At 41.2% G+C, this 19,394-nt stretch overlaps 1 protein-coding gene across 3 annotated transcripts in view; it reads left to right on the top strand.

Annotated features, from left to right (window-relative positions):
* The window catches only part of camk1b (calcium/calmodulin-dependent protein kinase Ib), an 85,214-nt gene that overhangs the window by 1,507 nt on the left and 64,313 nt on the right, over positions 1–19,394 (top strand). Inside the window, exon 1 of one of the 3 annotated variants that reach the window (XM_082967428.1) lies at positions 45–64. The exons of 1 other annotated variant lie outside the window; for it this stretch is intronic. Coding sequence is in view for 1 of the 2 variants with exons in the window: in XM_014166752.3 (XP_014022227.1) it covers positions 2,088–2,098 (11 nt within the window). In the remaining variant the exon portion in view is untranslated. Of the gene's footprint in view, positions 1–44; positions 65–1,970; positions 2,099–19,394 lie in introns of those variants that run through there. One more of the 3 variants, XM_014166752.3, reaches the window with a different exon arrangement.

The following is a 19,394-nucleotide window of genomic DNA, read 5'->3' as shown; positions in this document are numbered from 1 at the left end:
TTGGGAGTCCCATAGGGTGGCGCACAACTCGGCCCGGTGTCGTCTGGGTTAGGTTTTGGCCGGGGTAAGCCGTCATTGTAAATACAAATTTGTTCTTAACCGACTTGCTTAGTTAAATATAAGTTAAATTAAAAAATAACAGCTGTCTGTGACCAGGCTAAAAAAAACATTCTAAGCAAAACCTTCATACCATAACTTCTAAACGGTACACACAGCCTACACCGTTGTCACCATATTAGCTAATATCATAGTCAACATAGCTACTAGAACTAAATGCGTTAGTAAACCCGCTACAATTATGCAGTACAGTGTATTATGCAAGCAGTTTAGTAGTTACACTGGAATTCCCTGGTGGCAATAAATGAATACAACTAAATCTTACCTTGACTTGGAAGAGTTCCAGCTAGCTAACAATCCCTCTCTGTTTGAGCTGGGTGTTTGAGTAAGATAGAGTAAGATTAGCCTCCTAGGTTTTGTAGCCTCAACAGCACACTCTGGGGTAGCACCATTGTTTAGCCGTAGGACAGCTAGTTTCTGTCCTCCCCTGGCTACACCATGGTGCGACCCCAGAGTGTGCTGTTGAGGCTACTGTAGACCTTCATTGCAAAACAGTGTGTTTTAATCCATTATTTGGTGACATGAATATATTTAGTATAGTTTTATCTAAACAGGATAACCTATTTTTTATGAAATTCACTGAGGAGGATGGTCCTCCCCTTCCTCCTCTGAGGAGCCTCCACTGGGTGTAAAGTTATATCAATAGACCAAACATATGAAGGTGTTTGGTCTAAAAGCGACTGGGGATACACCATGGATTTTCTCAAGGTTTGTCTGGAGTTGCTATGTTAGGCTAGAGCGATTGTGAAAACGTATAGTATGTACATTGCCATACAAGATTTGAAGGATTTTTATATTTTACCATGTTTTTAACCAGATTTGTTTTATTTTTGTTACTTTGTGTAACCTCAATTGCCATTGTTCTTCTGCACACCTCTGTCCCTATTCTCTGTTGGGGGCCAATGTCATGTGACCTCTGCTTTGACTGGTCCTCGGATTCTCACACACACACACACACACACACACACACACACACACACACACACACACACACACACACACACACACACACACACACACACACACACACACACACACACACACACACACACACACACACACACACACACACACACACACACACACACACACACACACACACACACACACACACACACAAAGTAGAAAAGCCCATTGGCTCATCACCCATTGGCTCATCTTCAGTGCATTGCACTCATCTCACTTATAAGCTCTCTTGCTTAATAAGCCTTCAGTAACATGCAATGCAAACTAATTTATCTGAACCTCATCACTGAGTGCAATCTGTCTTTAAAGATTTTCCAGCTTATTGCTCTTTATTGTATAAAGTCATCACTCACTTACTGATACAGATCCTTTCCTGATTACACACTTTCCATAAATGATGTGTGTTTAGTTGTCATATCAATAAAGGCACAGTAGTGGATCAGAATGCCAAAGGACATTTGGCACAGACCAGCTCCACCATCCAGCTGTGTGTGTGTGTGTGTGTGTGTGTGTGTGTGTGTGTGTGTGTGTGTGTGTGTGTGTGTGTGTGTGTGTGTGTGTGTGTGTGTGTGTGTGTGTGTGTGTGTGTGTGTGTGTGTGTGTGTGTGAGAATCCGAGGACCAGTCAAAGCAGAGGTCACATGACATTGGCCCCCAACAGAGAATAGGGACAGAGGTGTGCAGAAGAACAATGGCAATTGAGGTTACACAAAGTAACAAAAATAAAACAAATCTGGTTAAAAACATGGTAAAATATAAAAATCCTTCAAATCTTGTATGGCAATGTACATACTATACGTTTGTGTGTGTGTGTGTGTGTGTGTGTGTGTGTGTGTGTGTGTGTGTGTGTGTGTGTGGTTTGAGTTCATCTAAAATGGCACTCCTTATCTCTTTTTCTGCAAGCCTGTGAGGTCACAGGTTTCAGATAGTCCCAGTTTGTCAAACCTCCTCATACATGACAGCACTTCTCTGTATGTGTGTGTTCCTTCTGTCCACTGTGCAGCAATGGGAAACCAGTGAGTACAGCATTTCTCTCAATAAGCTTAACAATGGTGAATGCTGCATGTCAACTAGCTCTTAGGAATGAGGTTATGGTTATATGTTTATATCCATAAAGCCTGCTCGATCCTTTGACCTCCCGGATATGTCGCTGGGCCTCTTGAAATTTCCTGATAAACGCAAATGATCTAAACAAACAGAAAAGCTTGTTCCTCTCTGAATCTTGTCATCAGCTCTACCTGCATGTGCTCTCCTTCAACTTCCCTCTATTACTGGGCTCCTATCTGCTCCTGTCACCTCCTATGCAAGTCTCAAGCACTACTGTTTCGATATGAAAGAATTGTTGCTTGTTTTAAGATACACTATATATACAAAAGTATGTTGACACCCGTTCAAATTACTGGATTCAGCTATTTCAGCCACACCCGTTGCTGACAAGTCTATAAAATTTAGCACCCAGCCATGTAATCTCCATAGACAAATATTGTCAGTACAATAGCCTTACTGAAGAGCTCAGTAACTTTCAACGTGGTACTGTCATAGGATGCCACCTTTCCAAAAAGTCAGTCTGTCATATGGACACCGAAACACATTGAGACATTACTGTAACAGAGGATAAGTTAACCCTTAACTACTAAAGCTGGAATATCAATGATCATTGGTTCTGGAAAATGAATGCTCAGTTTGTCGTGTGTGTCAATGCAGTACCACGTACTGCTAGCAGCATTTTAGCCAAAGACTGTTATACTAGCTGTCTAGTCTGTGTTTTATAAATGTGCAATAAGCATACAAATATGCATTTGTATAAGGAATTGGCAACTCGTTTTCATTCTGAAAAATAAGGTAGGCCACTTGATTTCAACATCTGGACAAAGTGGACAGGCTAGCATGCTGTTCAAACAGTTGGAGATGGACAGAAGGGTGTGTTCATGACAAATTCAGCTGTTCTGCCTTGTTAGCTAGCAAATAGATCCAAGTTGGCTAAACTTGAATATAAAGATTAGCTGGTTACTCACTAGCACATGGGCTTGCGCTTGAGAGATTGTTTCATGAGACCTATGTTCATTTTCTATAACGCATGCAACAAGAAGTTAGTCATTATTAGTGAATGTGCATTATGCATGGTTCTGGTAAAATCTTATAACAAAAAGGGCCTTTTCATAGACTGACTTGATCGGTGATTATTGCAAAGAAGCAGCTTAAACTATTTTGATAAAATAGTTAAATTATTAGTGGGTCCTGTGCAGTGGCGACCCGTCATTCAGAGCTGCTTGTCTAATAAATTTTTCGGTAAAAAACACATTTATTTAAGCAAGTCAGCCATATCAGCTATGTTTTTTTTAAATGCAGTCAATGAGGATGAATGAACTGTTTCGCTGCCAGACAAGGCTCCGCTGATAGCCAGGTTTAGAGGTGGTAAGGATCCACTAAATGATGCTTAAAAGAAAGCTCTGTTGTTGGGACAGTTTTCTTTAGGTCGTAACAGTTTGTGGGCACAGTTTGTCACCATTATAGTGCAATTAATGTATTGTTTATTGTTGTGTAGTGGCTTTGCTGGCATTCTTCTAAAAATAGTTTTTGAGTTTGCCCTGCCAAGATTAACATGCTAAAATCGCAACTGGTCCTATGGTTGTGGAAGGCTTATATTTAGGGTTGCAAAGGGTCAGAAACTTTCCGGTAAATTTCCGGAATTTTTCTGGAAATTTTTCTTGGGTAGTTAATCCCACGAATTTTGCTTAAATTCATAAAAAATGTAGCTTATAACATTGAACCTTTTTTTGTGGGATACACATGAGGCAATTCTAGGTCTTGTGGCATATTTTGGTTAAACTATACCCAATTCAATGGAATTGCAACCCTCTGCATGCACAGTGCATTCTTCCATCACATGTGCAGTGCAGTCTTCAATCACATGTACATCTGATTCTCAAGATCTTGCAAACTAATGAGATGCTATTGAGCCCACATTACTACACTGTCTGAGCCAAGGACTACATGCTTTCTGGTAAGTTTTGATTACAGTACTAGGTGGGGTGAATATATTTTATATGACATACAATAATTTTTGTTAACTAGTAAATAGTAGCCTACAGCAAAGTGTGTTTAAATCATTTCTAACTTGTTAACAATTTCTGTTAGTTAGTTTTTGCTACCATGTGGGTTTTAGCTTGCTTGAGCCTGCTAACTGAGGAGTGTTACTTCACCTGTTTCCATACATGTTTTATAAAAAAAAAAGTATCTTACAAAGGAGTTGTTTAACCTCTCTAGGGCAGGCGGGACGAATTCGTCCCACCTACGTAACAGCCAGTTGAATCCTGTGGCGCGATATTCAAATACCTTAATAAAAATCCTATTACTTCAATTTCTCAAACATATGACTATTTTACAGCTATTTAAAGACAAGACTCTCGTTAATCTAACCACACTGTCCGATTTCAAAAAGGCTTTACAACGAAAGCAAAACATTAGATTATGTCAGCAGAGTACCCAGCCAGAAATAATCAGACACCCATTTTTCAAGCTAGCATATAATGTCACAAAAACCCAGAAGACAGCTAAATGCAGCACTAACCTTTGATGATCTTCATCAGATGACAACCCTAGGACATTATGTTATACAATACATGCATGTTTTGTTCAATCAAGTTCATATTTATATCAAAAAACAGCTTTTTACATTAGCATGTGACGTTCAGAACTAGCAAACATCCGGGGAATTTACTAACAATTTACTAAATTACTCACGATAAACGTTAACAAAAAGCATAACAATTATTTTAAGAATTATAGATACAGAACTCCTCTATGCACTCGATATGTCCGATTTTAAAATAGCTTTTTGGTGAAAGCACATTTTACAATATTCTAAGTACATAGCCCAGCCATCACGGGCTAGCTATTTAGACACCCGGCAAGTTTAGCCTTCACCAAAATCAGATTTACTATAACAAAAATATTATTACCTTTGTTGTCTTCGTCAGAATGCACTCCCAGGACTTCTACTTCAATAACAAATGTTGGTTTGGTCCCAAATAATCCATCGTTATATCCAAATAGCGGCGTTTTGTTCGTGCGTTCCAGACACTATCCTAAAGGGTAAATCAGGGTTACGAGCATGGCGCATGACAAAAAAATTCTAAATATTCCATTACCGTACTTCGAAGCATGTCAACCGCTGTTTAAAATCAATTTTTATGCAATTTATCTCGTAAAAAAGCGATAATATTCCGACCGGGAATCTCCTTTTCGGTAAACAGAGGAAAAAACACAAAGACGGGGGCGGCCAGTGCACGCCCCTAAGCCCACTGTCCCTTGATCGGCCACTTGAGAAAGGCGATAATGTGTTTCAGCCTGGGGCTGGAATGACGACATTCAGGTTTTTCTCGGGCTCTGAGAGCTTATTGGAGCTGTGGGAAGTGTCACGTTACCGCAGAGATCCTAAGTTTTGGAAAGAGATGTCAAAGAAAGACAATAAATGGTCAGACAGGACACTTCCTGTAAAGGAATCTCTCAGGTTTTGACCTGCCATTTGAGTTCTGTTATACTCACAGTTTTAGAAACTTTGGAGTGTTTTCTATCCAAAGCCAATAATTATATGCCTATTCTAGTTACTGGGCAGGAGTAGTAACCAGATTAAATCGGGTACGTTTTTTATCCAGCCGTGTCAATACTGCCCCCTAGCCCTAAGAGGTTATTCTAACTGCATAACTTTTTATCTGTACATGGAATTGTATTTGTTTAAAAAAAAAAAAAAATTCTGGTCTTGACAGGAAAATGTCACGGTCACTATCTGATGTGTGGAGACATTTCACTGCAGCTAATGTAGAAGGAAAAGCTGTGTACATGTGCAAATACTGTGCCAAATCATATGTGAAGAATGCAACAAAGATGCAGAATCTTCTGGCCAAGTGCATAAAGTTCCCTCAGAGCTCACAACAAGCAACCTCTGATAAAAGTCCCTCTACTTCTATTCGAGGTGAAAATTATGAATCAGACACCTTATCGATAGCAACAGCTCATGGTCCTCCTGCAATCAGAAGTTTTTTTTGACTCAATTGAAGAACGTATTCAGAGAAATGCTGATGAATGTCTTGGTTGAGGTGTGGATGCAACTGGTTCCCTCTGATGCTCACAGGCAATGTATATTGGAAGAGATTTTTCAATGTTCTTCGCCCAGCATACACCCTTCCAACCAGACATGCTTTATCTACTAATTTGCTGGATGCAGAATTCAACAGAGTTCAAGTGAAGTTCAAGCAAATCATAGAGAAAGCAGACTGTATTGCAATCATCTCTGATGGGTGGTCGAATGTTCGTGGGCAAGGAATAATTAACTACATCATCTCCACCCCATAACCAGTATTCTACAAGAGCACAGACACAAGGGACAAAATACACACTGGTCTCTACATTGCAGATGAGCTGAAGGCAGTCATCAATGACCTTGGACCACAGAAGGTATTTGCACTGGTGACAGACAATGCTGCGAACATGAAGGCTGCTTGGTCTAAAGTGGAGGAGTCTTACCCTCAAATCACACCCATTGGCTGTGCTGCTCATGCATTGAATTTGCTCCTCAAGGACATCATGGCACTGAAAACAATGGATACACTCTACAAGATAGCCAAGGAAATGGTTAGGTATGTGAAGTGTCATCAAGTTATATCAGCAATCTACCACACCAAGCAAAGTGAGAAGAATAAGAGCACCACATTGAAGCTGCCCAGCAACACCCATTGGGGTGTTGTTTGCATCATGTTTGACAGTCTCCTGGAGGAGAAGGAGTCTCTCCAAGAAATGGCCATATCACAGTCTGCCGATATGGACAGCCCCATCAAGAGGATCCTACTGGATGATGTATTTTGTGAGAGAGTGGTAAGCAGCCTGAAACTCCTGAACCCTATAGCAGTAGCCATTACACGGATTGAGGGAGACAATGCCATCCTGTATTATGTTCAGACTCTGCTTGCAGATGTAAGAGAAGAAATCCGTACTGTCCTGCCCACTTCACTGTTGCTCCAAGCAGAGGAAACTGCAGTTCTGAAATACATCAAAAAGCATGAAGACTTCTGCCTGAAGCCCATACATGCCACAGCGTACATGTTGGGCCCCAAGTATTCTGGCAAGAGCATCATGTCTGGTGCAGAGATCAACATGGCATATGGTGTCATCACTATCGTGTCTCGCCACCCTGGCCTGGATTAGGGAAAGGTTCTTGGCAGTCTGGCGAAGTACACTTTAAAGCAAGGGCTTTGGGATGGAGATGCAAATATGGCAGTTGTGTCAACATATCTCATCAGCCACCTGGTGGAAGGGACTTTTTGGATCTGAGGCTCTTTCCACTGTTGCCTCCATCATCCTCCAAATCCCACCAACATCAGCCGCCTCAGAGTGCAACTGGTCCTTGTTTGGGAACGCACACACCAAAGCACGCAACAGGCTGTCCAATAAAAGTGTTGAAAATTTGGTGGCCATCCGGGCAAATTTGAGGCTTTTTGAGCCTGACAACAAGCCATCCTTAACAAGGTTGGAAAGTGACAGTGAAGATGAGGCCTCAGAGTCTGATGTTGAAGACGTGGACATTGAGGAAGTCCAGGGAGAAGACATGGAAGCCTGAGAGGAAGACACCTAAAGCTTTAGTTTCTAGACTATCATTTTATAGATGTATGTTGCAAACGTTTTTGGGAGATGCAATGGATCATTGGGGATCATTCAATATTCCCTTTCTTTTGTTGTTCAGTGAAATCGTCCCATGTGAAGAGTCAACTCATTTAATTAAAGTCCAACTTTATTTCTATTGCAAGGATTTAATCATTTGCAATTATGTCCACTTATGATGAGGTAAAATGTTTGTTTCTGTCTCCATATGATATGGTAAATATATCCAATGCAAAAAGCATCTACATTTAAATGGTATTAATATTAATTTGTACATATTTCCGTTAATTCCCATATATTCCTGTTAATTCCCATATATTCCCGTTAATTCCCACAGAAAGTTTCCACCTCTGAATATTCCCCAAAATGTGCAACCCTACTTATATTTTTCTGATGTTCACGAGTGTAACGCCCTGGCCATAGAGAGGGTTTTTTTTGTTCTTTATTTTGGTTAGGCCAGGGTGTTACATTGGGTGGGCGTTCTATGTTCTTTTTCTAGGTTTTTTGTATTTCTTTGTTTTGGGCCGTGTGTGACCCCCAGTCAGGCACAGCTGAAGTTCGTTGTTGTTGATTGGGAGTCACACATAAGGAGCAGGTTTTTCCTTTGGGTTTTGTGGGGGATTGTTTTCTGTTTTGTTCAGTTGGGACCAGACAGGACTGTTTGCTGTCGTTGCTATCGAGTGTTTTGTTCATTTTTGTAGTGTTCTCTTGTTTTTTGAATTAAATATCAAGATGAACACACAACCTCCGCTGCATCTTGGTTTTCTTCCGACGACAGCCGTTACAACGAGCCCTGAATTAATTTGATTATTGCTCACTGTTTGAAATGCAGTGTATTTTACCTTGAATAGTACAGCAAAGCTTATTTAGAGACAACATTTTTAAAAATGTAGATATGATTTTTAGGCCACATCGTCTAGCCCTACCTCTGCACCTGTGTCAATTAAGGGCACATAACACCGGCACTCAAAGTACATGTCCACCATGTTAGTGCAGACGAGGGAGAGGAGAAGAGGAGAGCGTAGAAGCCACTAGACCAAGGATGGGCAACTTTGAATGGGATAGGGGCCACAAAAAATCGGAAGTCATCATGAGGGCCCCCCACACACACACCCATTGCGAGCAAAACATTTTAGTGGCCCCTATTGACAGCGGATAGAAATGTCACTTTTATAGTTAATTTTGTGCAATTCTACACATTTTGCCATGGTTGTAGAGAAAATGTTGCCGTTTTAGAGCAAGTTTGCTGCAATTCTACACATTTTGCCAGGGGGCAGAGAGAAGATTTTGCAATTTTATAACTAATTTCATGCAATTCTACTCATTTTGCCATGGGGCGGAGCGGAAAATGAGTTCTCTTACAGCTAATTTCCTGCAATTCTACACATTTGGACTGACATAGAGAAAGACTGCTGATGCACAACAACATTTCGAAATTGCACCTTGTGTATTCTACTATTCTAACTCGCAACAGTAGGTTGAGACCCTGACTGAGTTCCTAAAATGTGTGTAAAAATGTTTTGGGGGGAATTAGTTGCCCATCCCTGCACTAGACTATTAAGATGCAGGACATGCTACCAGACCAGAAAGGCCCAGTGACTTCCTGTGTTACTAACATGAATAACTGACAGGGCTCTCTCTCTGTCACACATTTGACTAGACTTCCTCTTACTGCTTCCCCAAGCAGATTGCTTTACATGCTGGTCTATGATGCCTACTTCTTATTTCTGTTCCTTTCATTTATATAGCCTTTATTTGTTTACCACTTTTTTGGGTACTACATGATGCCATATGTGTTATTTCATAGTTTTTATGTCTTCACTATTATTCTACAATTTAGGAAATAGTAAAAATAGGGAAAAACCCTGGATGGGTAGGTGTGTCCAACCATTTTACTGGTACTGTACATACAAATATCTGTTGATTAACCATTTAAAAAGGGTGATAAACATTATTCAAACCTCTTCAATGTTCCTCTTTTATAAATCGTATCCTGTCATGTTAAAGGGAATATTCAAGTATTTTCAGTGAGGATGTGATGCCTTTCTCACTCTCACATCCTCACTTGCAGAATTACACACAGCTCCTCTGTAATTCCATCACTGGTCATGGCCTCACAAGTAACCAATAGAGTTGGGACCAATTACATTACCAACGTGAGTTGGAATTTAGAACAGATAACTCTGGTAACCACCTATTTTTTACTGGGACTTTCCTGGCTGTGACATTGGCCAGAGTTGTGACTAAAGGCCAAGGCACGGCCCTGAGGTATCTGTTGATGTGCCCACCTCTGTGTGTGCGTTCACCACGCATTGACACCATTCACCGACACCAATGTGACTAAAATAAACACTACTTCAGCTGACATTAGCCATTAGACCTGGTGCAATTTGGTTCTGCAGATACCAGCATACCACTCTGGGGTTTCCATGGAGACATGCAAGAAGCCAACTTCAGACGAGGAAGGAAAGGCACCTCCGAACGAACCTCTGTCTGTCTGTCTGTCTGTCTGTCTGTCTGTCTGTCTGTCTGTCTGTCTGTCTGTCTGTCTGTCTGTCTGTCTGTCTGTCTGTCTGTCTGTCTGTCTGTCTGTCTGTCTGTCTGTCTGTCTGTCTGTCTGTCTGTCTGTCTGTCTGTCTGTCTGTCTGTCTGTCTGTGTGCGCACCTGCGTGTGTGCGTGCGTGTGTGCGTGCGCCTAGCAGCAGTATCATTAGCTGCTGGTGGGGGCTGGTCATGACAAGAAAGAGGCAGACATTACGATTCCTAAGGGTTTCATGGGGTGGCACTGATAACACCATGCAGCAGTCACCTTCTGTACCCCATCACATCTACGTGGGTTTAGCACATGCTGTGAGACTCCCTGTTTATACGAGTAACAAGGTTGGGGAGTAACTGATTACATATAATCAGTTACATGTAATCGGATTACAAGAAACTAACTGTAATCGGTTACGTTACCAGCAAAAATAGTGTAATCAGATTATAGATACTTTTGAAAAACTAGATGATTACAGTTAGTACTTGGATTACTGTTAAATTCAGAAATTATTTTTGAAGAAAAAAATACATTTTCTCAATGACATTGAATTCAGAAACAATGTATTATATCATCCTGCATGGCTCAGACTGACAGGGCTTATTCTCACTGAATAGAGTTATTAGGATGACATTTTACATAATCGGTTAAATAGTGCCTTCAGAGTATTCATACCCCTTGATTTATTCCACATGTTGTTGCTACAGCCTGAGTTCAAAATTGATTAAATTCACAAGGAGTTGATATGTTGAGCTGTTCTATATGGAAGCCAATTCCAAAAATAAAATACATAGACAGTAGATCATACATATAGGTTATGTTTCTTCATTTATAGCATTGTGTGGCGATTTCCATCTATCCACATTGCAGCGATCAGCACAGCACGGCCGCCGGCAAACATGTGGCGAGTTGGCATTTGTACCAGCACTTCTAAAAAATATTGACAGAAAAGTGTTCAAGAGGGATAAGTACTGTTGTTTAGAATGATTTGATTCATAATTTTCTTGACAGGACTTTATTGTTGTTTTCATCCAATCTAGGCCCAGAAGTTTTTTCAGAAGTTTTTTTAGGGTCCCATGATAGCCCAAATCAAAAAATAATTACAGCAGATTCTTTACTATGTCATACCCCGAGTTTAACCTGGTTAGGTTAGCCTACCAGATCAGGAAAAACTTGGCCCCAGGAAAACTGTTCCCCCCCCACCACTTTGGGTCCTGTAGTGCCACCCTAGGGAGAATCAAGGCCGACTGTGGTAATGCAGGCATTGTTAGCAGAAAACATGATCCCCCATTATAGTGAATGGAAAAATGGTGATCTTCCTGGCCAATCTTCGTGTAAATATATATTTTTTTTTTAAAGAAATGTCATTGTTTCTAATACACCAGATGTATTTTCTTTAACTGATTTTTTAAAAAATGACACAAGAAGTTAGAATGGATAATTAAGTTACCCAGCAGCGGCTTGGTCGTTGGCTCCTTTCGCTTTCTCTAGATCTGACGGGGCACTGCCTGCTGTGGAAGGTCTGAACCTATCGCCGGTAGCAGCGGGCGTACACTATCCTGCTTCTTGTGGGCCCGTGAAACGCTCAACAAATTGTGTGAGGGGTGGGAATTGGCAGATTTCTCAATTCGCTTCTCCGGACGTTGTATTGGGCAGTTCAATGGTGAGAAATGTCTCAGCCCCTGGAGCAAAAACAAAGTGCTATCCAGGAGCACACGACATCAATAAGCTGCTCACAAACATTTTAAACCAACATCAGGAAATTGAGTGTATCTGACTTGCCTTGTTATATATATAAAATATATACTGCTCAAAAAAATAAAGGGAACACTAAAATAACACATCCTAGATCTGAATGAATGAAATAATCTTATTAAATACTTTTTTCTTTACATAGTTGAATGTGCTGACAACAAAATCACACAAAAATAATCAATGGAAATCCAATTTATCAACCAATGGAGGTCTGGATTTGGAGTCACACTCAAAATTAAAGTGGAAAACCAACTTTGATGTAATGTCCTTAAAACAAGTCCAAATGAGGCTCAGTAGTGTGTGTGGCCTCCACGTGCCTGTATGACCTCCCTACAATGCCTGGGAATGCTCCTGATGAGGTGGCGGATGGTCTCCTGAGGGATCTCCTCCCAGACCTGGACTAAAGCATCTGCCAACTCCTGGACAGTCTGTGGTGGAACGTGGCGTTGGTGGATGGAGCGAGACATGATGTCCCAGATGTGCTCAATTGGATTCAGGTCTGGGGAACGGGCGGGCCAGTCCATAGCATCAATGCCTTCCTCTTGCAGGAACTGCTGACACACTCCAGCCACATGAGGTCTAGCATTGTCTTGCATTAGGAGGAACCCAGGGCCAACCGCACCAGCATATGGTCTCACAAGGGGTCTGAGGATCTCATCTCGGTACCTAATGGCAGTCAGGCTACCTCTGGCGAGCACATGGAGGGCTGTGCGGCCCCCCAAAGAAATGCCACCCCACACCATGACTGACCCACCGCCAAACCGGTCATGCTGGAGGATGTTGCAGGCAGCAGAACGTTCTCCACGGCGTCTCCAGACTCTGTCACGTCTGTCACATGTGCTCAGTGTGAACCTGCTTTCATCTGTGAAGAGCACAGGGCGCCAGTGGCGAATTTGCCAATCTTGGTGTTCTCTGGCAAATGCCAAACGTCCTGCACAGTGTTGGGCTGTAAGCACAACCCCCACCTGTGGACGTCGGACCCTCATACCACCCTCATGGAGTCTGTTTCTGACCGTTTGAGCAGACACATGCACATTTGTGGCCTGCTGGAGGTCATTTTGCAGGGCTCTGGCAGTGCTCCTCCTGCTCCTCCTTGCACAAAGGCGGAGGTAGCGGTCCTGCTGCTGGGTTGTTGCCCTCCTACGGCCTCCTCCACGTCTCCTGATGTACTGGCCTGTCTCCTGGTAGCGCCTCCATGCTCTGGACACTACGCTGACAGACACAGCATACCTTCTTGCCACAGCTCGCATTGATGCGCCATCCTGGATGAGTTGCACTACCTGAGCCACTTGTGTGGGTTGTAGACTCCATCTCATGCTACCACTAGAGTGAAAGCACCGCCAGCATTCAAAAGTGACCAAAACATCAGCCAGGAAGCATATGAACTGAGAAGTGGTCTGTGGTCACCACCTGCAGAACCACTCCTTTATTGGGGGTGTCTTGGTAATTGCCTATAATTTCCACCTTTTGTCTATACCATTTGCACAACAGCATGTGAAATTAATTGTCAATCAGTGTTGCTTCTTAAGTGGACAGTTTGATTTCACAGAAGTGTGATTGACTTGGAGTTACATTGTGTTGTTTAAGTGTTCCCTTAATTTTTTTGAGCAGTGTATAAAACAATAAAATAAAAAATAAAAATCATAGTTCATGAAAAGATTTGCCATGGTTCCTCAGATCCTCAAAAAATTGTTTGGCCTACAGAGGGTAGTGCGTATGCCCAGTACATCACTGGGGCCAAACTTCCTGCCATTCAGGAACTCTATACCAGGCGGGGTCATAGGAAGGCTATAAAAGTTGTCAAAGACTCCAGCCACTGAAGTCGTAGACTATTCTCCCTGCTGCCACACGTCAAGCAGTACCGGAGCGCCAAGTCTAGATCCAAAAGGCTTCTTAACAGCTTCTACCCCCATGCCATAAGACTCCTGAACAGCTAATCAAATGGCTACCCGGACTATTTGCATATCCCACTACCCTCATTTTTACGCTACTGCTACACTCTGTTTAATTATCCAGGCATAGTCACTTTATCTCTACCTACATGTACATATTACCTCAATTACCTTGATTAACCTGTGCCCCAGCACATTGACTCTGTACCGGTACCCTCTGTACATAGCCTCGCTACTGTTATTTTATTATTGCTCCTTAATTATTTATTTTTCTTATTTTTTATTTATTTATTTTTACTTCAGTTTATTTTAGTAAATACTTTCTTAACACTTTTTTTTCTTAAAACTGCATTGTTGGTTAAGGGCTTGTAAGAATGCATTTTACTGTTGTATTCGGTGCATGTGACAAATAAGATTTGATTTGCTTATTGACATTATGAAGGGCAGCTCAGAACAGCTGAAGACGGATTTTAAAGAACTGATTGGGTCTCTACTTGACACCACCAAATGCCCCATAATATCTGTCCCTCTGCCCTCCCAAAATCGTGGCATTGAGAAGTTCAGCAGACTTCTAGCCCTACATAACTTGCTATGAGACTATTGCAGCTCTGTCAGTGTAACATTTATCGACAGTTTTGATACCTTCTGGAAACAAAGCTCGTATTATAAGGAGGATGGGATCCACCCAAATAATTTGGGTTCCTGGATTATTTCACAGCATTCGTTATAAAGCTGCGTTGAGACAATGATTTATCAATGACTCAAGCCCAATTTATTTAATCCGAACCATTGTGGTGCTGAGTTGTCATAATGCTTCAGCAAATGTACATTATCCCAGGGGCGCTGGAAGACACATTGCAAGTAACCTAATTTATATCCCTTTTACTGCCCTGAATGCCTCTGCTGATCTTCCAGCTATTGTATGCAGTAATCATGTGCCTATGAACCAGAGTTATACTGTTAGCACTGAGGAGGTGTGCCCTAGCAGGAAATCCACTGTTTGCAGCTCACCCTGCACTAACATACAGTGCATTCGGAAAGTGTTCAGAGCCCTTGACTTTTTCCACACTCCTTAGTAAAGGGCACATGAATGCCCACTTAGAGTTTGCCAAAAGGCACCTAAAGACTCTCAGACCATGAGAAACAAGATTCTCTGGTCTGATGATACCAAGATTGAACTCTTTTGCCTGAATGACAACGTGTCACGTCTGGAGGAAACCTGGCACCATCCCTACGGTGAAGCATGGTGGTGGCAGTATCATGCTGTTGGGATGTTTTTCAGCGGCAGGGATTGGGAGACTAATCAGAATCGAGGGAAAGATGAACGGAACAAAGTACAGAGAGATTCTTGATGAAAACCTGCTCCAGAGTTCTCAGGACTTCAGACTGGGGCGAAGGTTCACCTTTCAACAGGACAACGACCCTAAGCACACAGCCAAGACAATGCAGGAGTGGCTTCGGGACAAGTCTCTGAATGTCCTTGAGTGGCCCAGCCAGATCCTGGACTTGAACTCAATCGAACATCTCTGGAGAGACCTGAAAATAGCTGTGTAGCGACGCTCCCCATCCAACCTGACGGAGCTTGAAAGGATCTGCACAGAAGAATGGGAGAAACTCCCCAAATACAGGTGTGCCAAGCTTGTAGCATCATACCCAAGAAGACTCCAGGCTGTAATCGGTGACAAAGGTGCGTCAACAAAGTTCTGAGTAAACGGTCTGAATATTTACGTAAATGCAATATTTTTCTTCTTTTAAAAAAAAATACATTTGCTAAAATATTTTTTTTAATGTTGCTTTGTCATTATGGGGTATTGTGTGTAGACTGTAAATATTTGCACCATAAATAACCTCTCTAGGGTATGTGGGACGAAATCGTCCCACCTACTCAACAGCCAGTGGAATCCCGTGGCGCGATATTCAAATACCTTAGAAATGCTATTACTTCAATTTCTCAAACATATGACTATTTTACACCATTTTAAAGACAAGACTCTCGTTAATCTAACCACACTGTCCGATTTTAAAAAGGCTTTACAATGAAAGCAAAACATTAGATTATGTCAGCAGAGTACCCAGCCAGAAATAATCAGACACCCATTTTTCAAGCTAGCATATAATGTCACATAAACCCAAACCACAGCTAAATGCAGCACTAACCTTTGATGATCTTCATCAGATGACACTCCTAGGACATTATGTTATACAATACATGCATGTTTTGTTCAATCAAGTTCATATTTATATCAAAAACCAGCTTTTTACATTAGCATGTGACGTTCAGAATTAGCATACCCACCGCAAACTTCCGGTGAATATACTAAATTACTCACGATAAACGTTCACAAAATACATAACAATTATTTTAAGAATTATAGATACAGAACTCCTTTATGCAATCGCTATGTCCGATTTTAAAATAGCTTTTCGGCAAAAGCACATTTTGCAATATTCTGAGTAGATAGCTCGCCATCACGGGCTAGCTATTTTGACACCCACCAAGTTTGGCACTCACCAAACTCAGATTTACTATAAGAAAAATTGGATTACCTTTGCTGTTCTTCGTCAGAATGCACTCCCAGGACTTCTACTTCAATAACAAATGTTGGTTTGGTTCCAAATAATCCATAGTTATGTTCAAATATCCTCTGTTTTGTTCGTGCGTTCAAGACACTATCCGAAGGGTGACGAAGTGTGACGCGCCCGGCGCGTTTGGTGACAAAAAAAATCTAAATATTCCATTACCGTATTTCGAAGCATGTCAACCGCTGTTTAAAATCAATTTTTATGCGATTTTTCTCGTAAAAAAGCGATAATATTCCGACCGGGCAACCCTGTTTTCGTTCAAAGACTAAAAATCTAAAATGGACTCTTCTCGTGCACGCACGCCCCAGTCTCATTGTTCTCTGATCGACCACTTACCAAATGCGCTACTGTTTTTCAGCCATGGCCTGCAAAGTCATCATTCAGCGTTCTGCTGCCTTCTGAGAGCCTATGGGAGCCGTAGGAAGTGTCACGTTACAGCAGAGATCCTCAGTTTTCAATAAAGAGAGTGTAGAAGGCCAAGAAATGGTCAGAGAGGGCACTTCCTGTAAGGAATCTTCTCAGATTTTTGCCTGCCATATGAGTTCTGTTAAACTCACAGACACCATTCAAACAGTTTTAGAAACTGTAGGGTGTTTCCTATCCAAATCAAACAATTATATGCATATTCTAGTTTCTGGGCAGTTGTAATAACCAGATTAAATCGGGTACGTTTTTTATCCGGCCGTGCAAATACTGCCCCCTACCCTAGAGAGGATAACCTGAGCATGTCTACCTTTGCTAAGTTTCCCAGTAAAGCAATAAAAACAATCAACCATCCAAGAAGAGTACTAAAATAGCTCAAGTTAACATATGTAGTTTAAGAAACAAGGTTCATGAAATCAATAATTTGCTAGTAACAGATGACTTTCATATTCTGACAATCTCTGAAACTCACTTAGATAATACTTAAAAAAATAAGAACGTATTTAACCTTTATTCAACTATGCATATCCTACCTTCTGGGCCCGAGAAGCAGGCAGTTTAATTTGGGCACATATTCATCTGAATTTCTGAATACTGCCCCCTGTCACCAAGAAGTTAATCCCCCTGGATTGATGACGAATTGAAAAATGGTATGGTTGAGAGGGATGAGGCAAAATAAATGGCAAATAAGTCTGGCTGCACAACCGATTGGCAAACGTACTGCAAATTGAAAAATCATGTGACTAAACTGAATAAAAAGAAGAAGAAACTACACTATGAAACAAAGATAAATGACATAAAGAATGATAGAAAAACTTTGGAGCACCTTAAATGAAATTTTGGGCAAGAAGGCAAACTCAACTCCATCATTCATTGAATCAGATGGCTCCTTACTCACAAAAAATATAGCCAACTGCTTTAATGATTTTTTCATTGGCAAGACTAGCAAATGTAGGCATGACATGCCAGCAACAGACACATGCATACAAACACACAATATGCACTATACACACACACTGTTACGGGTGTGTAAGGGAGGTGAAGTCAGGTGCAGGAGAGTAGCATGTAGTAACAGGCACATTTTTTTCCAAAAACGACAGCACAGAATACAATAAACGTTCCCAAAACACGGAACATGAACAAAATACAGTAAAATACCCACATAACATACAACAATATCAAACAAAGACATGGAGGGGAACAGAGGACTAAATACATGCAGTGTGATTAGGGAATGAAAACCAGGTGTGTATGGAACAAGACAAAACAAATGGAAATATGAAAAATGGAACGGCGATGGCTAGAAAGCCGGTGACGTCGATCGCCAAACGCCGCCCGAACAAGGAGAGGAGCCGACTTCGGCGGAAGTCGTCACACACACGTACACATGGATTTTGTGTTGTAGATTTTTGGTAGTAGAGTAGGGCCCTGAGGGCACACACTTTATGTGTTGTGAAATCTATGTTGTGCAATCTGTTGTGAATATATTGTAATGTTTTTAAAATTGTATAACTGCCTTAATTTAGCTGGACCCCAGGAAGAGTATGGGGATCCATAATAAATACAAATACAAATGGCAGTTTGCAGCTCCCCGGTCAACCTTAAATTTGAGTTACTCAATGAGACGGGGCAGCACTGGGCTAGCCTGCAACTTCACTTCCTTGAGTAGCACAAACTGCGCATGTTATGTTTCCATGAGACGCAGTCTGACCGACTTCAAATGGCCAATGCACTATTGAGTCTTCACATTGGAATGAATGGTGTCACGTGATCAATGGCTTTGTTCATTCATATATAGTCATTGGTGCCATGTCTGAAATCACCACACAATGTTACAAATTAAAAAACATATTCTATGTATTATCTAGTCTGACTTGCGTATCTAAAATGTTGAATTACATATCTCTACATTTTGAGATAGTATCGGAAATGGCCTTCCATTGTTTTACGTGGCTCAGTGAAGCCAGCAGCTACTGCCACAATTTCATGATGTAAGAAGCTGTTACTGCAATTTCAGATAAAAACTCAATAAAACAAGTCTCAAATACAGTGCCTTCAGAAAGTATTCATACCCCTTTACTTATTCCACATTTTGTTGTTTTAGCCTTAATTCAAAATGTATTCAATATATTTTTTTTCTCACCCGTCTATACACAATACCACATAATGACAAAGTGAAATCCAGTTTTCTTTAATTTTTCAAATTTATTGCAAATTAAATACAGATATCTATTTTACACAAGTATTCACACCCCTCAGTCAATACATGTTAGAATCACCTTTGGCAGTGATTACAGCTGTGAGTCTTTTGGGGTACGTTTCTATGAGCTTTGCACACCTGGATTGTAAAATATTAACACATTATTATTTTTTAAATTCTTCAAGCTCTTTCAAGTTCATTGTTGATCATTGCCAGACAGCCATTTTCAAGACTTGCCGTAGATTTTCAAGCCGATTTTGAGTTAA

The sequence above is a fragment of the Salmo salar genome, chromosome 22, assembly GCF_965601325.2.
Source record: "Salmo salar chromosome 22, fSalSal1, whole genome shotgun sequence".
NCBI classification, from domain to species: Eukaryota; Metazoa; Chordata; class Actinopteri; order Salmoniformes; family Salmonidae; genus Salmo; species Salmo salar.
Note: the sequence above shows the minus strand (reverse complement) of the source record. Positions and strands in the feature narration are given on the sequence as shown.